The following is a 21,323-nucleotide window of genomic DNA, read 5'->3' on the forward strand; positions in this document are numbered from 1 at the left end:
ATTTATTATTAATATTATTATTTTTAAATTTAAATATCTTAAATTAATTAATTTAATAATAATTATACCTTTTTAAGGCATAGGTTTATCATATATGGGCTTCTTACCTAAACGATTCTCACATAAATTAATTTTTCATTAGATCTTACCATTTTAGGTAGTCGACCTGTAAGGGAACCATTTAGATTTCTTTGTTCTTCGGTGAACTCTTAGCAAATACCTACCTAGGTACTGTACCTAACTGGATGGGTGTACCTAGGTATGTTTAACAAGTCCCAACCAACCCTTCAGAGCCTGCCTAACGTCGTAATGCACGCAGATTGTGTAACACACACCAGACCTTAGGTACCAAGGGTCATTGCATTCGGTAGGCTTTCAATTTACCTGTTAAGCTGAAAGCTCCTCCCCCATTAAATTTATCCAACTGTTCTGCTGCTAATTCCTTTTGCCAACCTCTTCTGTTTGACCTTCCTTAGCTGAAAGCTTTCCGACCAATATGGCAACTTCTTCTACTGATACTGAAGACTATGACCAATCCAAATACTGGGTAGCTCCGGCTAGAAATTTCAGATCTTCTGCACGCCTGCATCTCCAGCATTTCCTTATCCAGAACACGCTCGGCTACCTTCTAGAACCGGCCGTCGAAAAGGCCGTCGCCGGGTCATCACAACTCAAGGTTGCGGACCTTGCTTGCGGCAATGGCATATGGTTAACTGAACTACACTCTAACCTTGCTAAGAACGGCATAGCTGCCCAGCTAGATGGGTTTGATATCAATCCCATCAACTTCCCGGACCCGGCTTATCTCCCGGCTTCTGTATCTCTCAAGGAGCTCGATATCCTTGCGAAACCGCTCCCCGCTGAGTTGATTGGCGTATACGACATTGTCCACATCAGAGCCTTTGTTAGCGTTATACCCAACGCGGATCTCACACCCGTCCTCTCCGTCGCATCTGAGCTTCTGAAGCCTGGTGGATATCTACAGTGGGAGGAATCCCGGGGTGACAGATTCATCGTGGAGTCGCCTTCACCTCAGATATCCAAAGCCGCCTGTGATACCATCGTGCAGGTGCTCAAGGGTGGTCTACAAGCGAGAGGTATCCGAAATGATTGGGTTGATGTTTTAGACACCCATCTTGAGAAGTACGGCCTCCAGAACGTTCATATGAACGTACATGAGAAGAGAAAGCAGGACTTTAAGGGCTGGACTGAAGACTACTTGATGGTCTGGGAGGAGCTTGCAGTATTCTTTCCACCCAAGTCAAAGGAACCAAATGCACCATTGTCCCGTGAGGCCTGGTTTGATTTGTTTGCAAATGGCGTCAAGGAGACGGAGCAAGGCGTTGTGATCCATCAAGGAAAAGTCATAACTGCTGTTGGCCAGAAGGCACTATGATGTGATACTGTTCTATTAGGGGCAAAGATTTGCTGGTATTTGTTCTTCGGCGCTCTTTATTGCCAGGCAAGCAATGTTAAATTTACATAGGTTTTAAGGACAAATGGATGTAGAACGTGTTTCAATACACTACGTGCTTTCTAATCATGCGATGTTTAGCGTTCAGCAATCTGGATATTCTATAGATAACCAGCTTTGGAAATTCTAGCACTACCTAGGTAATTACCAGAAGCTTACTCGTCACATTACAGGTACTGTTGTTTGATCAGTGAGTAGGGGTAATCAGGTACCCAGGTAACTAATGGAGTACATATGGAATCGTAAGAGCTTCTAAATTAAAACAGGTACCTTTTCACACCTACTCCTATGACATCTTACGGAGCCTTTGAATATCATGTTGAACCTTGATTAGTTGAGTGGCGTTTGGTGGTCTCACCGTTTGTCAATTACTCCTATATGATAGTTGTCAACTCGTTTATACTTAGTATCAATGACGGATATAATATCATGGCTTGCAAATAGAGGTCCTGTTCCCGCGCACTACCTATTCTACAAACGTCTCATTCGAAAAAGCAAATTTAAGCGGAGTTCCAGCCTTTACTTTTTTTTTTTTTTTTCAATTGTCTATATCATTATAGAGGTCTCCAGCTGGCAATTAATTTATGCATTTCGGACGCACCGACAGGGTTATCCTACTATGATTCGTCATATTTCAGTCTTTTAAGGCTCTCTATGCCGCTCATCAAGCTATCCGTTACCATTTATATCTCTTCCGGGCTCTAATGGCACGCCGAAGGAATGCCGTGGGCGTCTACAACTGTATGGAGTCTGACAAATGCACCACGCTGCCAAGGTATTGCGAAGTTCTCGGCCTATAGGTCTTCAGTTGCTGACGATCGACAGTTGGATTGCACGTCTCATATTAGAGTGTTGGCTTGCGCCTACATGGGATACTACATACTCATGTTACACCATTCACACCCGCTTATGGTGTAACACCTGCCTAACATGATATATCCGCACCCTATGGGCGTATGTTGGGATTGGCCCCTATTGTGTAACCGTGTTGGGTCTCAGTTATCAAATATTAGGATGTCATCTATATAGGTAGGTAGTATCTATTGTCGCACCAATTCATGTCACATCTAACAGCTTTATATTATACTATGACTCCATCTATCCCACCAATCATTCTCACGCGTGTGTAGGACAAGTAAACGATCGGCATTGGTTCCTCGGAAGGACACTGTGAAAAGTTTAGCATTCAGTTTAGAGCCGAGGTCTCACTCTCCGAGGAGGCACATCCTACCCTTTTGGTCGCACGAGGCTTAATTGTTGTGGTCTGGCAATAGAAGCTTGAATTTCAAATAGGCACAGAGGACGGAGATCGTGAAGAGCCTTCGTAATACATTAGCGCTGTCGAGCTGCAGGAAATGAGTTCATACATTGTTCCTCCAGCGTAACGAGTAGATAGACTGACTCTTCTCCACAATCCTGAATGTACGGCAACGGTGAACAATAAAAACGAAGCTATACAGTAGATATTGATAGCACTGTTCATGGTATTCTCCATAGCTGTGGTCAAATCAGGGGTTTTTCTAAATATTGCCTGGGTACGGTACCTGAGTAAATATCTAGGTCGCTTAAAGTATCATAAAAGGCAGTAGAAACGCTCGAGTGATAGGGAAACAAGAAGAACGGAGTATATTATAATTCACAAGTCATGGATGAAGGCAGCAATAACCGCAATAGGAGATTCTTAACATGGTACTAGGTGGACTGCGAACTCCATCAGTTCTATTCTAGGATCCTCAGAGCCTCACACAACTGGGTGGCCTGAAATCTATTTCTAGCGATTTTGAAAACTGGGTGGTAATAGAGAAAGACATAAGATCATCATATGCCCGGAAAGAAGCCGGACGCGAGACGAGTTCTAGATGTCTGTAAGATTTGGGGTCTCTAAGGTGTGGTGTGGTGTTGATGATGGTATGGTATTCGAATGTATAATACGTTTAGAAGTACAATACGGAGATTTTGAAATACAACGTAAAAAAAAAGGATAATTAAGGCTACGGTTTAAGCTTATCGTAGCCGCGGGATCTACGATTCCATACCTAAGTGCTTACCTATGTAGGTACATACTAGGTACTTATAAACAATACATCATAGGAGTTACCTAGGAATGTACCGAGTATCTGGTAGCACGTTGCGCTCTCATATTATTAGAATTCATCAGAAATGATTATCAATTATGTACTTGCAGGCCTGTAAAAGTTATTAATAACGAAACCCTCAATAGAGGCTAGAACGCGATGAGAGTTGATGTATACCTAGGTACTTAGGTCTTTAGGTACCTAAGTAGATACATATGTATAGGTTAGCTTCGGCATTATGTGGGATAATGATACTTACTTAGGTACTTAGCTACGTACCGTACTTATATACATACATATGTATATCTACTCCCTTTAACTGCTAAGCATTCAGATACCTAGGTAATTCGTTCGGTCCCTATCTAGGTAGATATTTAATCATTCTAATTCGTATTTACTTCGATCTCAAGAAGGATAACCCAAATGTAAAGGACACGCCCGCACACGTAGATGGTTTAGCTCCATTATACCCAGGTAGGCAGAAAAGTAGGTAAAAGCAGAGAATCGGATTTACTGTCTGATATAGAATCAGCCGAATTTTCTAGCAGCAGATCGTCCAATCGACATATTTAGGTGTCATATGGAAAGGCCCTCTAGATTCAGGTGTTTGAGTACTTCTAGTATGACCCTACCTTAGGAAAGCGATGTGTTCGACGGTGGCTGCTGTTCACCGCAAGGTGCTGCGAAAGTGGCAGTGTAATTCTGACAGGGCGTTAGGCGTGGATACAACAAGTCAAAGTATCAAAAGGATTGAGGCCATACACTTGTTCAACCAGATTAAAACTTTGATATTACAGCCTACTTTCTAAGCAGGTACCCTTCCGTTCTATCCAGCCATGCCGTCCCATCTGTACAGTGAATGCTATGCTACACCGTACCTCCTGACGCGCAAACGCTCGCTTGCTCCGCGTCGACCAGTCATTCGAAAAGCTCACGAGAAAAATATCGTGGCGATTAAAAAAACCAAACTTTCCAATCAACGCCCCTCCCCATATGTGCTAGAGTCCGTTTATATACTAGTAGCCCGTTACAAAACCCGGGGCCGATGCAACCGTTCATTAACCATTTTCCTTGTTCAGCTATCTCGCTTGCTTGATTCAAGCTCCTGGGTCGGACTCGGGTATCTCGATCTTATCCTCCGGGTTGGCTTCAACTGGAAGTTCGACGTCCTTCACTGGGTGAAGCAACATAGGCGGCAAGCACATCCTACCCTCACCACCACGCATTAGGCTTACAGTAGAGCCGTTCTTGCTCTCATCCACATTCAATTCGAACTCCTCGCCGCCGTCGTTGTTCACTTTCAACCCGAGCCACCTACGGTATAGATTGGGTGCGAATCCCGAGTTGTAAAACCATGTAAGACCTATGAGATTGTGCTCACGCTGGCCGAAGACTGAAGTACGCGAGCCTCCAGTAGCTCCGTTCTTTCCGTTATTAAGGGTGCGTGCAAATACCTCTGTAGGCCATTCACGGTCCACATATAAGGGATGCGGTACGAATACAGCCTTGTAACCATGCTGCAGAGCAACAGTGCCCGGCCACATCTCTGGGAAAGCGTGATGCTTGAAGAAGGCAGTCTCTCGGTGCATCTTCATGAGCAAGCGACGAGACATACGTGATGCTGTGATGATTTGGGCCCTACGTGGTGGCATTCCGTTGCCATCTGTCGTGTTGTAGCCGGTAATGTCATCCGCTAACCCCCAAGTGGTACCTTCTGGATCGAACATGGGGTTGAATGTAATATAATCCGCTTCTTCGCCAACTCCCCACACGTATTTATCCTTTTCGTAGGAAGTTTCTGGAACGGGATCATCATCAGGTTCGAACCAGTCATTGGGGTCCTTGGGTCTTTCAGGACCCCAGATAGGCCTATCGCCACGGCTAGACTGCGTTTTCTTATCGGATCCAATTCCATCCCAAATATTGTCGGCGCCGGTGATGCCTATTTCACTCTGCACTCGAGCCATTTGCTTGAAATCTTCCCAGGTTCCATGTACGGAAGGCAGGTAGAATCGCCCGTTTCGTTCCCAAAGACCCTTTCTTGGCTGCTGTTTGGTCCAGTTTTCTACTTTCGTAAACAAATCGTAGTAGTGGCCGATGTAGCGAATGTCCATTTCCCATTGCCAATAATAGTCGTACTCGGGATGTTGGTAGGCAAAATATTGCATAGCCATCTGTAAGCCACGATAGACACCATGAACTGGCAAGTCTGGGCCACGGGCGAATAAGTCAAAGATTCCCTGGTAGAGTGATAGCATCTGGGTTTCTGTCCAGAAAGTAACGAGACCTCGGAATTCCTCGGGTATGGTTTCCTCGATTCTTCGTTGATATGTAGCTGCATCTGCCCAAATTGGGTGCGCAGCATCATTCTTAACTTGAACAAGCAAATGAACATCGTAACGACCACCGGATGCTAGGGCTAATTCACTGATTAGGGAACGGATGTTCATAACATCCTCTTCTCTCCAGAAATATTCGTCCCAACATCGGATAACAACGGCTGTCCTCGGCAATTGTTTCTTGTCAGACTCTCCTTTAGATGCTGGCGCCGGAGTCTTCTCTTTCGTAGCCTTATCCGTGGAAGACTTAAGCGACTCGTCGAGTAAAGCATCGCGGGTGTTAAGCTTCATCGCGGCAGTACCTTCGTCAACATAGAAGCCGTTGGGATTGGCTTGTCTGGGAGGTATTGCTCCAAAGCGAACAGAATTGGCTTGATAACATCGCCTTTGTACGTCCGCCCAGTTCGTTCCCTTCCAGTCAACTTGGGCTACCTTGTCCCAGGTAGACTCGAAGCCTTCTTTTTCACCGTGCTCCCCGGTGCCCAGACCGCCAGACCTAACAGAATATCCAAAGCCGTACGGGGCATATCGGCCGTAACGTTCAAAGCAGATATCCTCAGGAAGTCCGAGAAGTTCATAAGACCCAAGTACAGCCTCAGGGAAACCGTTAGGACGTCCTTCGTAGTAGCGAATAGGAGGTACCCGCACTTTGTTCGCTTTGTCGATAAAGCATTCTTGAAATTGCTCAGGCGCATCTTGGAACACGCTCTGGGGATATTGGTTGAATTCCTTACTAGCAGGCAAACTCCGTTCTTCCACATCAGGCTTCCATTTACTACTGTTGGCGTATGACATCTTATCTACCGGTGCCTCACCAGCAGTACGAGGATACTCGGGGATATTCCGGGAAAAAGAGACCAGATTTCTAATGCCACCGTAGTATCTTGTAATGAATGGGTAGGAATCCCACGGCGGAGGAGCAGACGCCGGTCTATCGATTCTGCCCTCGGCCAGGGCCTTGTTTTCATTGTGACTCGCTCGAATGAGAGAGAGGATCATAATAATAATGAAGGAGGTCAAGCCAAAACAAAGGTAGCGGATGACTTTATTTGGTAAGCGGTAGCCAAGGGGCTGGCGTGGTTTACGAGGGAGTACGAAGTTCCTTTTCGACATGATGGGTGCTGCAGTCGATGTGGAGGCGCTCGTAACTCGCGAGTTGCTAGTACCTGGGGATGAGGACGTGATAGAATATCCGTCATCGTCGGAGGAGTCGTATGAGTCGTTTGAATCTCGTTCCTTGTTTATGTTTTCGTAAAGGGGTAATTTGGATTGTCGAGCGTCGCGGGAACGCAAAGGGTTCCATGAGGAAGCTCCCATCTTGGATGGGGCGTAGGAATGCTGGTGGCCGTATTAGTATTGTAATGACTTAGGCATGTTTGCCAGATTGTCCACTACTGGGGGGAGGCTACATACTTGTACACCAACTTGATTTATTAGTTAATTTATATTTTTGCGCCCAGCTTGGGAAGAAGTAAATAGCGACAAATTCGCAGGTAAGTTTTGGTAGATTTTGTGTAAATTATTGCCTTCTTCAACAAAGTTGATGAAGTTTTACGGTTGAGACATAAGGATGTAGACTCTAAAATCTAAGCACGATCGTAATCGATACGTGAATTCTGGTGGTGGTTGTTTTGGATTGACTAGGATACGCCCCTTTCAGCCAACAGTTACTGGCCCCTATCCCTGCTTATACCCCTGTCATGTTTGCCGACCTGGCAACCGCAAGTATTCACTACGTAATTGCTGGCAATGGACCAATCAAATCCTTTTTGCACGATTGGTCTGCAGCAGCCCAATCAACATGGGGGTAAGTAATATTAGCTAATCGATTGTTACACCCGACATTGCGCTAGTTAATCCCTTGCGGACGGCGAACCTTTTAACTTCCAAGGTTGCTTCTTCAACTTTTCAACTTCTCCAACTTTCCAGTATCAGCAGAGTTTAACAACATCTATAGATATTGCCATACGTCGATTTACAGCTCGCAACTATGATTTGAAAAGTTGTTTTTGGTGTTAAAGTCAACACCTCTGAAATACCGTCCTTTATATATCTTTCTCTTTGGATATTTATATGGACCTCATACGCAATGCTCGCAAGCTCACAGTAGAGCAAGCGTTAGGAATGGCCTCCTCTATCGGGCCAAGCATTCCTATTTCTTGACAGCAAATCGTCTACGTGGTCACGAGAGCTCCAAATTTGAAGGATTTTCGAGAAACACTATTGCCGGTGGGCTCATGTTCCACAGGTGAATGGTCGAATGAATGCTGTTACACCTACGGTGCCCCTACCTAGGTGCGCATCCGGCATTGATAGCTACGCGCCGATTTGCAGTTACTTGCAGTTCCGGAACATCAACACTCACTCCGCTATGCATTAGCACCCCCAACTGGGCCACTACACGATACCTTGACGTACATATGTGCCCGTTGAGGCCTCACCTTAATAGTTTTGGGTCATATTGTAACCTCCGAGTGCGGGCGTTATGCAGCCGCACCGACAAAAAAAAAGTTACTCTGGAACCCGTATATATCACATACACATACGGCTAGCAGTGTGCATATTTCATCTGCAGGTCCGATCACACAGAAAATTTTGTTGTTCTTGTGAAGTCGCATGGAATTTTCGCCTTCTGTTGCTGTCTATGAAATGGTAGTCCATTTCTCAGTTGATTCTCAGCCGATTTATGGTCGTACGTGAGATCCACTACATCACTTTGTCGTAAACGTATGGGCATGTTTATGTCAGTTTTTCATCCTCCAATCCACTTAGTGGGGATCAATTCCTATAAATGTGTGGGCAGACGTTGGTCTTTTACACGACGTGCGAAAGTCCCAGTGGCCACTTCCGTCTATAGTGTCTGTCTTGGTTTCCCCCAGGTTCACTTCAATCAAGGTTTACCTACCTAGGTACCGATCCCGCTGGATTAGCTGTGGCTAACCGCTACATGACCCTACATATGTGCCTATTTAGCTTGTTTTCTCCATCACTTGACCTCGAACAAGCCGATTTTGAGTTCTACCATGCGTCCTCTCCTCCTTGGTCAGGTATAAAGTAACCCTCTTAGTCTCACTTTTTTTTTAAGCCCAAGTTGTACATGTATCTCTAGGTGACCAATGGGTTAGGAATTTTATTTATGTTTTTAGGCTTTTGGTTTGTTTTTAACGACAGGACTCTTTCCTCCCAGCTTCCCCTTTTACTCTACTCAAGCACACCATCTTACAATAGACAAGCCTCATCATCTCACCCTACTCTTTATGGTTTAATTGACTATCCATGCCCTCTGACATCATGTCTGGTACTCTCACACGGACACAGACATTAACACATTCCTGTTCTATCGATGCCTGTTCGAACCGCGACAGCGACCCCCTAGGCATCAATGTAACTATTAGACAGGATCCTCTGTCGTTAACATTGGATGGGCCTGCTATTTTTGCCATTTCTGTCCTTCTCATCTTCGGCATACACCTATTACAACCATCTGCCGTTGCTCTACTCATCGGTATAACTACCGGTCTTATTTTCATCCACAATGATTATCAAAACTATTTGAAGCTTGGTCCTGGGGGTACACCAGCAACCTTTGCCGGCTACGTCCGTATCAATTGGCTTAAACTCTGGGCTTGTCGAGATCCCTTCAACCCTCTCCCAGCAGATCCAGATGTACAACCTGCCTGTGGTATCTTCCGCAAGAAGCCTCTCCCCTACCGCTGTGGACTACGCCCGAAAGTCGTGGGAATAGCACCACAACGGCAGGTCAACCAATTCGGCTCTCGAGAATGCTATCTCGCTCTACGGCGCATTCTAGAAAACCACGGCAGTAGAAACCCCGAGGAAGTGGGTCTTGGTACTTCTTGTTTCGAGAAGCACGGTTTGGGACTATTCGCTCGATACCCTTTCAATAAGACTTGCCAGGGAGAGATCTGCCATGTCCACAACACCGATTATTCAATGCACCTGAATCTCCACCCAGATGATGTGAAAGAGGTTATCGAGAAAGGTTGGGGACAACGCCATCCATTAACTAGCCAATGTCTACTGAAGATGCCCGTCCCGAAGCAATTTACGATGGTTTATGCACCTCGAACAATGGATGAACTGAAGATTGTATGCCAGATTATCGAGGCAGCTGCGTGGTGGGTTACTGCAAAGGAGATGGTGTTGGACGTGACGGCGGATTTGTGAATTGCTCTATAACATGGCGGGTGTACTGAGTGCCCAGACGATAGTTCCTACGAGATCAAGTAAAGGAATGGCCTTGTGTATTACGGTGCTAATAGAGCTGAGGAAAACTATAGAATAGTTGCTATTGCCGTCGATTACCTACTAGAAGTACACCAAAAACATAGTAAAACTTCTAAATCAACATCCACATTGGTAAAGACAAGTAAGAAACGATGTCTGCTTATTTGCAGTATGAACGGGAATTTCATTTTCTTGGTTCAGTTAATTTTGCTTCCCCGATGCATGAATACGAACTTGGGTAGGTTGGGTACAACTTTGAACCCCCCCCCCCAAATGATATCCAAATGCAATTTTTTTGGGACTTGCAATCGAATTAACTATCGAGAGGCCCCCGAAATATCACTATTAGGCACATGTGTTATAGGAAGTTTTTCTTTCTGATCTCTCCCTTTCGCGGACCAATAGCATTGAAAACTTGCTTGTGAATCATATCCAGCCTCAAATAATCATACATCGTCACTTCCTTCCACCTTTCCAGTCCTCGAAGGTGATTGTCGGCGGGCGTAAAATACATAATACACTAGTAAGATCCAGCAGCTGACCATTGCTCATAATCCTAAGCAGGATACTCTTGAGTCCAAGAAACATCGACTGATTCCTCCCTTTCTTGTTATCTTCACTAAGACCCTCAACTATCACTATCCTCCGCCTCATCCGCATCTTCACCTTGTTTCCTACCAGACCTACAATACTTCTCGCGCCCCGTCGCAATCGTAGCACGTACCGTACGACCATCAAACGCCCTCCCATCCATAAGCTCCACACACGCCTGCGCAGCCTCCGGCGTACGAAATTTAACACTCGCAATGCCCTCCTCTTCAAGATCATACAGCACAACATTCGTCACCGGTCCCAACTTCGAGCACTCATCGCGGATATCCTCCTTGATATCAAGCAGAGCCGCAGGATCCTCATCTAACTCGCGCAGCGTGAACATGTGGCGTAGGACTACAAGTCGATCGCGCTTTGCACCCATATCCAGTTGTCCACCGTACAGATCATCATCGTCCCAATCCGCGAGCTTGGCGTCGAGTTTTTGCGTGCGCTTGATGATTTTCTGCTTATCCTGCTCGCGCGTACGGTCGCGCGGTTTACCCGCTCCTGTGATCTGATTACTACGTTCGCTTTCCTCCGCTCCGTTATCCCCCCCTTGTTTATTCCCGTTCTCCCCCTCTTCGTTCTCGTAGTGTGTTTTCTTGTAGCTGGAGTCCGCGGCTTGCACGCGCATGCGTCCGGTAGATAATCCCGAGGCGGAAAAGCGGAAATCGGTGTCGTCGAGAAGCATGATGGCCATTTCGACGCTTTGCGGCTTGAAGAATACGACTAGGGCGTCGCCTTTGAAATTTCCCTTCTCATCGGTGTAGAGCTTGATGCGCGGACGTCCGCTGTCGATTTCTTCGGCGATGACTCCGCATTTGCGCGAAAATACCTCGTGTACTTCGTCGACTGTCGCGTCTAATGGCAAGCCCGTAACGTAGATGGCCGTGTTCTGGCGAGGCTGTGGTGGTTGTTTTTGTCTCTTCTGCGGGCGACCTTGTGATGGAACGCCTCGGCTTGGCTCTCCTGACCCATTTGCATAACCCTTCTTGCGCTTCTTATTATGATGGCTGTTATTGTTGTTACTGTCATCTTCAGGGGTCGCGCTGCCGCCGCCGTAAGCCGATTGTTGTTGGGCAAGAAGTTCTTCGTCTACAACTGGGATCCATCGTTTTAGTTGTGCGTCCCATTCAAATTCGCTCCCGTCATCTTGCACGGCGATGTACTTGTTGTCGAGTTTCGAGAAGGAAATGCGTTCGTCGAGCTCGAATTCTTGAGGATCAGTCGGAAAGGAAAGGCCTGGGGCGCCTTGGGGATCTGTCATTGTATTTTATTTGTATCAATTCAATCTTTGGCGGGGCATGAAGCAGGAGGAGTGAGCGCGATTTCAATTTAGTTAGACTGTAATGTTGTTCGTTGTTGTAGGAGGAAGAATGGATGTTTGGTAGCTTCCCTTAACGAGCAAACTACCCCCAGGCTACCTTCCGTCCTTAACCTTTACGCACGACCTACAGCCTGCAGGTATATGTACTTCATACGTCAGAATGTGAGATGCACTAAATTCACTCGCGGTACTTGTTAGATACCAGCCACATCGGACCCTGTACTACCATTTTAGTATTAGCGTGTTTAGGGTAGCTCTAGTTTTAGTTAGACTATTTACATCATTCAAGCCGCGAGAATCAAATCATATAGCGCTGATAGTGTTCGTCACCAGGTGTTACCCGCGAATAATGGCAAACGGGCTTTAATCCGTCTTCAAAGTTCAAGATCAATCATATACACAGCGCCAATGCCTAGAAATAGTACACCCCGCATCAAGTTCCCAGCCAGTAAGGAATTATGTTTTGAAAAAAGTCATGGGCAACATTAGCCACGCGGTGCCTAATACATCAAGACCTAGCCTCCGAGATGCTCACATAATTCCGTACGTATCGATTATATACTTAGACACTATGCGGCCCAACGTATCTACCCGCGAAGGTGAATGCGATGTGCACCCGCGCAATACCCCTAAACCCGAATGCCCGAACGCCGGAGATGAATGCGAATATCCCATCAACTAGTCGTAGAGGTACAAGGTGGCTTAACAACCCTAAAGATTTTCTCGCTCATCTAGTCTCGCCCAGCACACATTCATTTCTTGCCCTTCTTCTTTTTGGAAGCTCCGCTTGGTGTAGCTGCAGGTGTACCCGAATCAACTAACACTCCGTCGTCGTCACTAGCGCCTTTCGTAGAGTCCTTAGTCGATGAGTCTTCCTCTAGCTCTTTCATGAAGTCCTTCTTGATTGTTTCGCGTCGCTTCTCCCACCACTCCTTGTCAGTAGTCGCTCGGTTCTCGATCTCATCCAGTCGTGTGCGTAGCATGGTGTTTGCGGCGATCTCGTTTGCGGATTGGAAAATAGTTTGACCCCAGCCGGGCGCGAGAGCATTTGCCTAGATAAAAATGAGTATGTTTGCCCTAAGTATTGTATAGCATAAAGTGTTCTCACCTCTGTGACTACATCTCTCAACTCTTCCTCAATCTCCTTCTCGGCCCTTATGAATCTCTGGTTTAGATCATCGCCCACACTGCCTCGTTGTAATAAAGTATTGAGTGCTTGCTTCGAGGTACGGATCTGGATGATGCGACGGATATCTTCGACGGCTCTTCGTAGAAGCGCAGCTCGAACGACGCTATCTGGGACTTTAGGTGCCTTCTCTTGGCCGGCTTCGGGCTCCATGTGAAGGAGTGTCAGGTATATGTTTCGTTGGAGGTGCGGTGGGAACCATGGTTCTAGGTTGGCATTTTGTGCTAAAATCTTATCAGTTTCGGTGTGGTATCTTGTGGTTGACGGAAAATCATACAAGCCTTCCTTTTTCGATAAATCGTAGAAAAGGTGTACAGAGAACCACCAAGGACAGTAATGTACGCGAATGGGAGCGCAAGGCTCATCCAGTCTATATCGAACATCTTGTTGATTGACTGATATAGACCAGAAATATGGAAAAAAGAATGTGGGAGGAATTATGTAGTTGACAAAAACGTCAAAAGCAGCGTAGGTACCTAAGATATTATTATTATAACGTGCCTTTTTTTGGAAGTCGGGATCTTGACACTTTTCACGTAGCTCGACCCACAATGAATCGGAGTCGGACCCAGTACATGCATGTACCCATGTACTTCCGCGCTAAGACAATCTAATAAACAAGCTACATTCGTACTAAATTTGGTACTTATCTTCACCGCCTTTGCCTAGCTAATTTTTTTCCAGGCCATCAGTACGGCAGAATTTCTTCTATTTTCCAACCATTCAAATAGGCGGGTACTTTGACCTTTTACGCAGTTACACCCCCAATCTAACCCACGATGTCGACTCCGAGGCCAGAGTTCCTCAAATTTACAGGCCATAAATCATTTACACAACGCCTAGTACTTGCGACATTAACAGGTAGACCTATACATATCTCCAAAATCCGTCCAAATTCCCCCACCAATCCCGGTCTCGCCCCACATGAAGTCTCATTCCTCCGTCTCATCGAAGCCGTCACCAATGGCAGCTCGATGCAAATATCCTACACCGGTACAACGATAACATATCAACCCGGTTTAATAACAGGAGCTATACCGGGCTTTGGCGCCTCAGATGGCGATATCCTCGAACACTCTCTCCCCGCAACCTGCACACGAGGCGTCACCTACTTCCTCCTCCCTCTCTGTCTCCTCGCCCCATTTTCAAAATCACACATGAACGTCCGGTTCACAGGGCCAGGCGTCATAACATCAGCTACCGAGACAGGCGATCTCTCAGTTGATTCCTTCCGAACCGCTATCCTCCCACTATACAACCTCTTCGGTATCCCCGCGGCGCGGATCGAGCTGCGAGTAATCCAAAGATCATGCGCCGGGCCACATGGTAGCGGAGGCGCGGGTGTTGTTGAACTCAGATTCGCTAGTCAAGTCCGGTTACCCAAGACATTACATTTAAACAGAAGTCCGGGTAGGATAAAAAGGATACGTGGTGTTGCGTATGCGACAGGTGTCTCGGCGTCGAATAATGCTCGTATGATACATTCTGCACGTGAGGTACTGAATCCTCTTGTGTCGGACATACACATTGCAGCGCAGTACGACCAAGCTCCCTTAGTTCCCGACGCAGCAGAAAAGTCCGGAAGTAAGAAAAGAATGGGGATCGGATTTGGACTGAGTTTAGTCGCGGAATCAAGTGCTGTGGGCGTGCTATATTCGGCGGACGTCGTGGTGCCACCTAAAGGAGGCATAATACCCGAAGATATCGGAAAGAGATGCGCATATCAACTCCTAGAGACCATAAATCAAGGGGGTTGTATCAGTGGAGCGGCAACAGGAACTGTTCTAACACTGATGGCCATGGGATCGGAAGATGTTGGGCGCTTACGCCTTGGAAAGGATGTTATGGGCACAGAACAAGTGATAGGGCTTGCACGGGATCTTAGAAAGTTCGGGGCTAGTAGTTGGGGTTTGCGAGATGTAGAAGACGACGACACAGCTGACATTATAATCTCGGTAAAGGGAACAGGAGTCGGCAATGTGGGAAGGAAGATTGCGTAGTAATTATTATATCCATTAAATCTGTACAGTGATTTTCGTGGCTATTTACGATTGTCTTGGTTGTGTTGCAGCGGCTAGTCTTGCTCTCCTCTGCGCTGCTAAAGCCGCAAGCGTCGCATTGTATCCGACATTTTGTATAGCGTAAGCCGCCGCACTTTCCGGTGAACTCGCCGGTGTCTGCCAGGCTGTCCGAACCGATTGTCGAACGTTATAGGTGGCTAGTACAGCGTTCCCAGATCGTAACGTGTCGGCTAGACCCTCGAGATCAGCTGTCGAGACAGTCGTCCGCCTCAATAAGCCGGACCTCTCTTCTCCGTCATGACGACCACTACTACCATTCACATCTCCTAATGATTGCATTTCGATATCGTGAGTCTCGTCCACCACAGGCGCATCCCGCAAAACTCCACGCTCTTCCGCATCATGATCCTGACCTGTTGTGGCTTCTGTTGTAATACCCTCGGGGCTATCGGCTAACCTCCTAGGCTTTACTACCTTACGCACTCTCTCTTTCTCCATATTCACAGTTAACATAAAGCATTGTAGGCCAAATATCAGGAAATCCAATATGAGGAGAGAAAGTCTGGACGTCGGCGCTTTCTGTCCAATGAAGTCGAAGAGTATGCCACCGTGGAGATAGCCTCGACTAGCTTCGCCAGCTTGGGGTAACGATGTAAGGAGGTGCATCAAGATGCATAGAGCATTCGGGCCGATAATCGCAGAGACGTGATAGTTGGGTATAATGAGAATGGTGTCTTCGGCTTTGGGGCTTATGAACAAGGCTTGGGATACCCATCGTATCATTAATCGGAAGAATGAACAACTAGTAAATACTATGTCAGCATTTGTATGCGATGCGCAGATATGTGTTCGTATGTATAGTGGCGTGGATGGATAGGAAAGGGCTTGTCATACTCCATATAGTACAGCGCACACAGCTCAGCATACACCACAGTATCCAAGCTGACACTCAGGTGTATCATGAGTTGCAGCTTCTTGGTAAGACCATCCTTCGCCGCCTTGGAGAGCGAGGGGTTCTGAGTAGTGGCGTGGTCGTCATCGTCATCGCCATCATGGCTCTGCTCGGACACGGCGGACAGTGCCGGGCCGTCGGGGTCGTCCTCTTGATGATCGCGGGAAGTACGATGAGGGTCCGCCGGCGTGGTCGGGGTGGAAACATTGTTCATAGCTCCACCTCAATCGACGTGAGAAGCCAACCGGATGATGGGTTGTTTTTACATGCTGTGAGGCCGTCATAAATATACAAAAATGAAAGCTTTTCGCCTTATTGCGTAGTCGCTCAAGGGTGGGAAAGTGAGCGACAAGGCAGGGGGCAGCGCGTTGTTGCTTTGCGGCGTTGGTTGTTCGATTACTATCGACCAAGAACGGAAGCTGAACGGTGGAATTTAGGGCCAAGCTGAGGTGGGTTAAGCACAGTACGTCATTAATTTAATACCGTATTTAACACAGTACATATCTCCAATTAGCTGACTAATGATGTCCCTCCTTCTCCTTTTCACCATTCACAACCTTAGAACCGATCAATCATCTCAACTTTAAAAATACCTACTTTGACGGATATGCATAGCGCTTTGTTTAGACACAACTACATACATATATACATGCCTTCTTTTATACATGAAGCTATACCTATTGTTTTGCAGCCTTTGCAGCTTCCAGAGCTCCCACAACAGCAAAGGATACTATAGGAGTTATGATATACGAAATCTAGGATGGTAAGTTTGGCTTCTACTCAGTGTACAAAGGTATTTATGCTTACCGTAAGAAATCTTGCGATCGACATCCGTGTCGTCTGGTTTGTTCCACTCACATCTGCCAATGCGAGAACTTTCATGGCGGTAGGGCCAACAGGCATCATCATCAAAGCCCACCACAACATAGGATCATCAGGAAGGATATTAGTATAAGCTGCTAATGCCCATATTATGGGAATACTTATGCTATCGTGTGGATATTAGTATAGCGAAAGACTTGGTGCTAGAACTCGAACTTACGCCGGCCAAAGAATGAATCTAACAAAAGTCACACGGAGAACTATGCCCAAGGGTAGTGTACCAGCCTCCTCCTCACCTTCCTTCATAAGTCTGAGGCTCAGACTCAGTTTGACGCCGACTATGACAACTTGAAGTGAGACAAAAAGTTCTCCAATGTTTTTCAAGCTGGAGGTGAGCCACTAAAAACAATTGTCAACGTTCAATTCAACGGCTCTTAAAGTAACGAAAGAGGGACCCTAAGAAAAAGTAGGGCGATTTTGATCGAGCAACAACAGGGGTTTGGCAGCAGCAAGCGACGGGCACTATTCGAGTTTTCCATACGTACCGCATTAAAATAACCACCCTTATCCATGTCATTGAAGAAAATCCGATGCAGAGGCGGCGAAAGACCTATTATCAAGCCGATGGCTGCACCAATAAATGGTGGATTGAGAAACATCCCAATGCCCGCAAGGATCGCCCTCATAGGCTTCGGAGTGGCGTAGAAGTATCTCCGAAATCGCGAGGAAAGATCGTTCCCTACCCTTCGCTCCCAGTACTGAACTTTGCCAGGGAGGAGGGATGTTCGTTCATTCGCATCAGTCGATTCTTCGCAGTCTTGAGGTGAATGAGCATTTCCGTTCCTTTCTCGCTCACTAGGGTTTTCGTCTCCCCGTCCGTCCTGCTGACTTTCAGGATCCATTGAGTCGTCCTGTCCAGATGATTCCCCCATAGTAATCCATTTTGCGCCTTGGCCGAATGTTATAGTATTGTTGATTACCGAACAGGCGAGAAAATAGGTACGTGCTCGCTCAACCCCGTCAGATGCCTTTTCCGCACTAGTTAAAGATTCCAGTACTCCGGTCGTTTGTAAGGATTGTAACAGCAACAGGGGAAGCGACTCGGTATTATTGAAAGCTATAGCAGGTACTACCCAGTTCGGGAGACGGAAAAAAGCCACTGCCGCTTTCCCAATGGCAATAGATGTAACGGTGAAAATAGTAGCCCAGACTTAAGAAAGTGAGTTAAGGAGTGAATGGTTTTTGGATGCTAAGATTTGAACATACTGACTATAGGAACGTAATTTGCCGTCGTATCAAGATACAACTCTGAACCCAGCTTCGTGATCATCAGGCAGGGTAGAAGCACTTTGACACAAAGGCGTGATACTTCTTCAGCGGCATGTGTCGTAACTAGACCAAATTGAGCAGCGACAACGCCACAACCAATAGTCAATAGCACCGATAAAGACGCCTGTACGGCTCCCAGGAAAGAAACGAGAACTTCCGACGCCATATTACCTCCAAAAAATTTAACAATTCAACCCCAGATTTCTATCCCAGCGAGGAAAAAAAAAATACATAATTACCTAGATATTCATATACGTATGTAAAATTGGCTAAGCTAATTCGCGGACGTCATTACCGCCAAACTATTCCGTAATGGACGGATAGTACGGTACCTGGACCTTGCTGAAAATGGAAGTAAAGTACGCATGCCCGCACTGAACCAGATAAGCTTTAAAGTACCGTACTCCGTCGGGTCGGGTACGCCAAGAGATGGACGGCTTCCTGCTTCCGCAAATCGACTGCGATTTTTGGTACTTGGGTACAGATTAAGGCTCCCAAATTCACGCCGCTTTTAGCTTCATCGCAGCCCTAATTATGCAGTCAACTTTATGCATCACTGTACTAAAGTATAAATCTGGGTTGGGTTGAGCGCAACTTGGATTTTGCTACCTATAAGAATTACCTAGGTGCCTCGGTAGCCCAATGGTAGAACAAAACCTCAACTCTTATTCTCTCGGTAGATGACTGTATTATAATGGATATAAAAATAAAATAAAAATTGGCTGAAAAGGGAAAACTATTCTCTAAGGCATCACGAAAGTGGCAGCAAGGGCGGTATCTACCTTCAGAGTCCAGATTTATAGCCCGACTTCCTAGGAAGTCGTACATGTAAGGGAAATCCCAGGTACCTAGGTAGTGAGACACAGCGGTATACTGTTAAAAACAGCCCCTAATTTTGCTGGCAAACCCCCCTATCTTCCATATCCTTCCCTTCTAACTCAGCAACCCTACACACATAAAGGGCGACTAAATTTAACGGCCCCTATTATCTAGCACTTCTAAGATAATACATCAATGTTTAAATGAGATAACTCGAAAATGGTCGTTGATTTTTAGCTTGATCATTCACCAAACTTCACCTCCATGCTACCCAACTAGTCAGTAAGCCGGTATAACGCCGAGCGCTTACTGTATAAAGCAAGTCAAAGAGATTTCTTTCATCAAATCCCGATTGGTCCCATAGCTCAGTTGGTTAGAGCGTCGTACTAATACCATTCTATCCTGAATAGTATGAAGTCAATGCGAAGGCCGGCGGTTCGAGCCCGCCTGGGACCATATTTTGGTATTTTTTCTATATTATTTTTATTGATTTTCACACAGCGGTTCTTCTGTTGACTCACGCAAGGCCGCCCTAGACAGCAATGAGATTGTAAAGCTAGGAATTTATATTGAAATATTAGACTCTAACTCATCTGAGCGAGTCGAATTTTTGGGGGGGGGGGAAGGGTGTTTGGGGGGTTTCCCTTTTCTGGCTTCTTAGGATCTCAGTCGTATTTAGTCAATGATTTTCTCACACAGTCTGCCATAATTCGCCAGAGCTAATGAGTGTTGAATAGGATGGGAAATTTAGGTGCCATATCCCCCCCTTTATTTGCTCCTCGTTTCCGCCCCGCCCTTTCCTGATCTTCTATTCCGTCGTCTACTAATTTTTAAGAGAGATATGTGTGACATACTCCAGAATCCTATTATGTAAAAACTTCAATTTTATCTTCATCAGTGGCCTAGTTCGTAGCACTGCTGGTAGTCGCTTCGCTGGCCAGCACTGGTATTTGCCTCCCAAAACCTAGTAGATTGCTCGTCCTACGTTCTGGGCCGCACTGATCGAGAAATCCTCTTGTTCTTCTGTTACCTACCCTATGGTGATAACAACTTCATGTACTATAACTACTGAGAATGTGAAGTCAAGGATAGGTATCGATCCCATTCCGAAGAGGACGATATTTGAGGTCCTGCTAACGCCCTTAAAGATCTAGACTTACATAAATGATCCTTAAGCAGCGATGTTAATGTTTAGGAGGAAACTGATTTTCCTCGCCCCAGCTTCATTAGGGGTGCGTGCATAAAGGACTAGCCCAAGCCACCTAGACCAGCGTTATGATAGTGCTAATAAAATCTGTGTACAATAATTTTGAAGCGTTATTGGGCTTAACATATTGTCCATGCGATTATTATTGTAGCCAATTTTCTTGTTCACTAGCGGCGGTATATAGTAATGGAAGCTCGCTCCTAGACCCTAATGGGCCCAATGAGCATCAGTTTGGTCGGTGATATGCTCCGCTACTGGAATATGAACATTATCTCTTGATTGTACGAGGAGGGAAACCATGCGTTCGCTGAAGGAAGAGTCAGGGCCCGCAATCTCGTGGAATCACCAATTCGTGCCTCTCATGACGAAGAAAATACCTTGGGTGAACTTACCTAGTGTGGAAATCTTGCATGATATTACATTTACTTTAATTTTCACTAGAAATGACACTACAGCTCATATGTTCATTGATTCACTTTTGCCATATATTTCCCGGTGGCGCATCCAGGTGTCCCGGACTGGCTAGCAGAAGAGAATCGCGATGCCGCGGAATATAGTTGCGGGACTACCGATTTGATTTCCCATCTCCGGAGCACTACTTGTCCACGGTATACAAGGCATATTGTCTTTATACGACCATGCCGCTCATATGATAGACTTGTAGCCAAACGTGACCACACATCATTAGCGGGAGCACGATAATTCTCCCCTCTGATAGCTAAGTTACAGCTCTGCGCAGACGGAGCCTTTACCGTGAGTTAAACTTTCTACCAGCATTGCGTTGAAGTCAGGTGAGGAAGACCTTAAGATGTACGTTCGCACGCAGTGCTCTTCTCGTATTGGCGGGTAGATCCGGTGGTACCCGAAAGGGAGACCCTTGGCGCCGCATGGTAAAGAGTCGAGCGTCTTGTTAGGATGGATACTGGCTCT

General features: G+C 46.2%; 9 protein-coding genes and 1 non-coding gene across 10 annotated transcripts; 4 read left to right on the top strand and 6 right to left on the bottom strand.

Moving 5' to 3' along the window:
- Positions 1-349: 349 nt before the first annotated feature.
- Positions 350-2,044, top strand: F4822DRAFT_419541 (uncharacterized protein). The gene has a single exon (XM_051459617.1). It carries the CDS (start codon positions 497-499, stop codon positions 1,394-1,396), a length of 900 nt encoding a protein of 299 aa, XP_051308945.1. The 5' UTR covers positions 350-496; the 3' UTR covers positions 1,397-2,044.
- Positions 2,045-2,226: 182 nt separating this feature from the next.
- Positions 2,227-3,462, bottom strand: F4822DRAFT_419548 (uncharacterized protein). Its single transcript, XM_051459618.1, has 2 exons — positions 2,842-3,462; positions 2,227-2,794 (listed from the first exon to the last, which is right to left on the bottom strand). Exons 1-2 carry the CDS (start codon positions 2,967-2,969, stop codon positions 2,725-2,727), a joined length of 198 nt encoding a protein of 65 aa, XP_051308946.1. The 5' UTR covers positions 2,970-3,462; the 3' UTR covers positions 2,227-2,724.
- Positions 3,463-3,898: 436 nt separating this feature from the next.
- F4822DRAFT_419549 (uncharacterized protein) lies at positions 3,899-7,500 on the bottom strand. The gene is made up of 2 exons (XM_051459619.1): positions 7,302-7,500; positions 3,899-7,226 (listed from the first exon to the last, which is right to left on the bottom strand). Exon 2 carries the CDS (start codon positions 7,203-7,205, stop codon positions 4,647-4,649), a length of 2,559 nt encoding a protein of 852 aa, XP_051308947.1. The 5' UTR covers positions 7,206-7,226; positions 7,302-7,500; the 3' UTR covers positions 3,899-4,646.
- A 1,679-nt stretch (positions 7,501-9,179) lies between these two features.
- F4822DRAFT_434293 (uncharacterized protein) lies at positions 9,180-10,076 on the top strand (the record flags this gene model as incomplete). The annotated part of the gene is made up of 1 exon (XM_051461985.1): positions 9,180-10,076. The coding sequence occupies one exon, from the start codon at positions 9,180-9,182 to the stop codon at positions 10,074-10,076; it is 897 nt and encodes a 298-aa protein (XP_051308948.1).
- A 564-nt stretch (positions 10,077-10,640) lies between these two features.
- F4822DRAFT_67793 (uncharacterized protein) lies at positions 10,641-12,162 on the bottom strand. The gene has a single exon (XM_051463842.1). The coding sequence runs from the start codon at positions 11,995-11,997 to the stop codon at positions 10,765-10,767; it is 1,233 nt and encodes a 410-aa protein (XP_051308949.1). The 5' UTR covers positions 11,998-12,162; the 3' UTR covers positions 10,641-10,764.
- A 110-nt stretch (positions 12,163-12,272) lies between these two features.
- F4822DRAFT_419554 (Sec62/63 complex, subunit Sec66) lies at positions 12,273-13,762 on the bottom strand. Its single transcript, XM_051459620.1, has 3 exons — positions 13,521-13,762; positions 13,166-13,467; positions 12,273-13,109 (listed from the first exon to the last, which is right to left on the bottom strand). Exons 1-3 carry the CDS (start codon positions 13,624-13,626, stop codon positions 12,810-12,812), a joined length of 708 nt encoding a protein of 235 aa, XP_051308950.1. The 5' UTR covers positions 13,627-13,762; the 3' UTR covers positions 12,273-12,809.
- Positions 13,763-13,820: 58 nt separating this feature from the next.
- On the top strand, positions 13,821-15,266 carry F4822DRAFT_67805 (18S rRNA biogenesis protein). The gene has a single exon (XM_051463843.1). It carries the CDS (start codon positions 14,023-14,025, stop codon positions 15,241-15,243), a length of 1,221 nt encoding a protein of 406 aa, XP_051308951.1. The 5' UTR covers positions 13,821-14,022; the 3' UTR covers positions 15,244-15,266.
- Positions 15,267-15,288: 22 nt separating this feature from the next.
- Positions 15,289-16,430, bottom strand: F4822DRAFT_434297 (DUF1746-domain-containing protein; the record flags this gene model as incomplete). Its single annotated transcript, XM_051461986.1, has 2 exons — positions 15,289-16,066; positions 16,159-16,430. The coding sequence occupies 2 exons, from the start codon at positions 16,428-16,430 to the stop codon at positions 15,289-15,291; spliced, it is 1,050 nt and encodes a 349-aa protein (XP_051308952.1).
- A 236-nt stretch (positions 16,431-16,666) lies between these two features.
- On the bottom strand, positions 16,667-18,710 carry F4822DRAFT_419560 (auxin efflux carrier). Its single transcript, XM_051459621.1, has 5 exons — positions 18,305-18,710; positions 17,584-18,248; positions 17,259-17,437; positions 17,024-17,204; positions 16,667-16,971 (listed from the first exon to the last, which is right to left on the bottom strand). The coding sequence occupies exons 1-5, from the start codon at positions 18,531-18,533 to the stop codon at positions 16,894-16,896; spliced, it is 1,332 nt and encodes a 443-aa protein (XP_051308953.1). The 5' UTR covers positions 18,534-18,710; the 3' UTR covers positions 16,667-16,893.
- Positions 18,711-19,540: 830 nt separating this feature from the next.
- On the top strand, positions 19,541-19,642 carry F4822DRAFT_t120. Its single transcript has one exon. It is a non-coding gene; the product is annotated as a tRNA-Ile (tRNA).
- The last annotated feature ends 1,681 nt before the right edge of the window (positions 19,643-21,323 follow it).

Source organism: Hypoxylon trugodes (genome assembly GCF_022578975.1).
Source record: "Hypoxylon trugodes strain CBS 135444 unplaced genomic scaffold F4822scaffold_11, whole genome shotgun sequence".
Lineage (NCBI taxonomy): Eukaryota > Fungi > Ascomycota > Sordariomycetes > Xylariales > Hypoxylaceae > Hypoxylon > Hypoxylon trugodes.

Excerpts from the sequence above, each read along its gene's own strand:
- F4822DRAFT_419541 (XM_051459617.1), top strand. The coding sequence starts at position 497 with ATGGCAACTTCTTCTACTGATACTGAAGACTATGACCAATCCAAATAC.
- F4822DRAFT_419548 (XM_051459618.1), bottom strand. The coding sequence starts at position 2,969 with ATGGAGAATACCATGAACAGTGCTATCAATATCTACTGTATAGCTTCG. Across the intron at positions 2,795-2,841 it reads CGTTACGCTGGAGGAACAAT|GCTCTTCACGATCTCCGTCC; the intron begins GTATGAACTCAT and ends TGTATTACGAAG.
- F4822DRAFT_419549 (XM_051459619.1), bottom strand. The coding sequence starts at position 7,205 with ATGGGAGCTTCCTCATGGAACCCTTTGCGTTCCCGCGACGCTCGACAA.
- F4822DRAFT_67793 (XM_051463842.1), bottom strand. The coding sequence starts at position 11,997 with ATGACAGATCCCCAAGGCGCCCCAGGCCTTTCCTTTCCGACTGATCCT.
- F4822DRAFT_419554 (XM_051459620.1), bottom strand. The coding sequence starts at position 13,626 with ATGTTCGATATAGACTGGATGAGCCTTGCGCTCCCATTCGCGTACATT. Across the intron at positions 13,468-13,520 it reads TTATCGAAAAAGGAAGGCTT|CACAAAATGCCAACCTAGAA; the intron begins GTATGATTTTCC and ends ATAAGATTTTAG. Across the intron at positions 13,110-13,165 it reads TGAGAGATGTAGTCACAGAG|GCAAATGCTCTCGCGCCCGG; the intron begins GTGAGAACACTT and ends ATTTTTATCTAG.
- F4822DRAFT_67805 (XM_051463843.1), top strand. The coding sequence starts at position 14,023 with ATGTCGACTCCGAGGCCAGAGTTCCTCAAATTTACAGGCCATAAATCA.
- F4822DRAFT_419560 (XM_051459621.1), bottom strand. The coding sequence starts at position 18,533 with ATGGCGTCGGAAGTTCTCGTTTCTTTCCTGGGAGCCGTACAGGCGTCT. Across the intron at positions 17,438-17,583 it reads AGGGTGGTTATTTTAATGCG|TGGCTCACCTCCAGCTTGAA; the intron begins GTACGTATGGAA and ends AATTGTTTTTAG. Across the intron at positions 17,205-17,258 it reads AGATTCATTCTTTGGCCGGC|CATAAGTATTCCCATAATAT; the intron begins GTAAGTTCGAGT and ends TCCACACGATAG.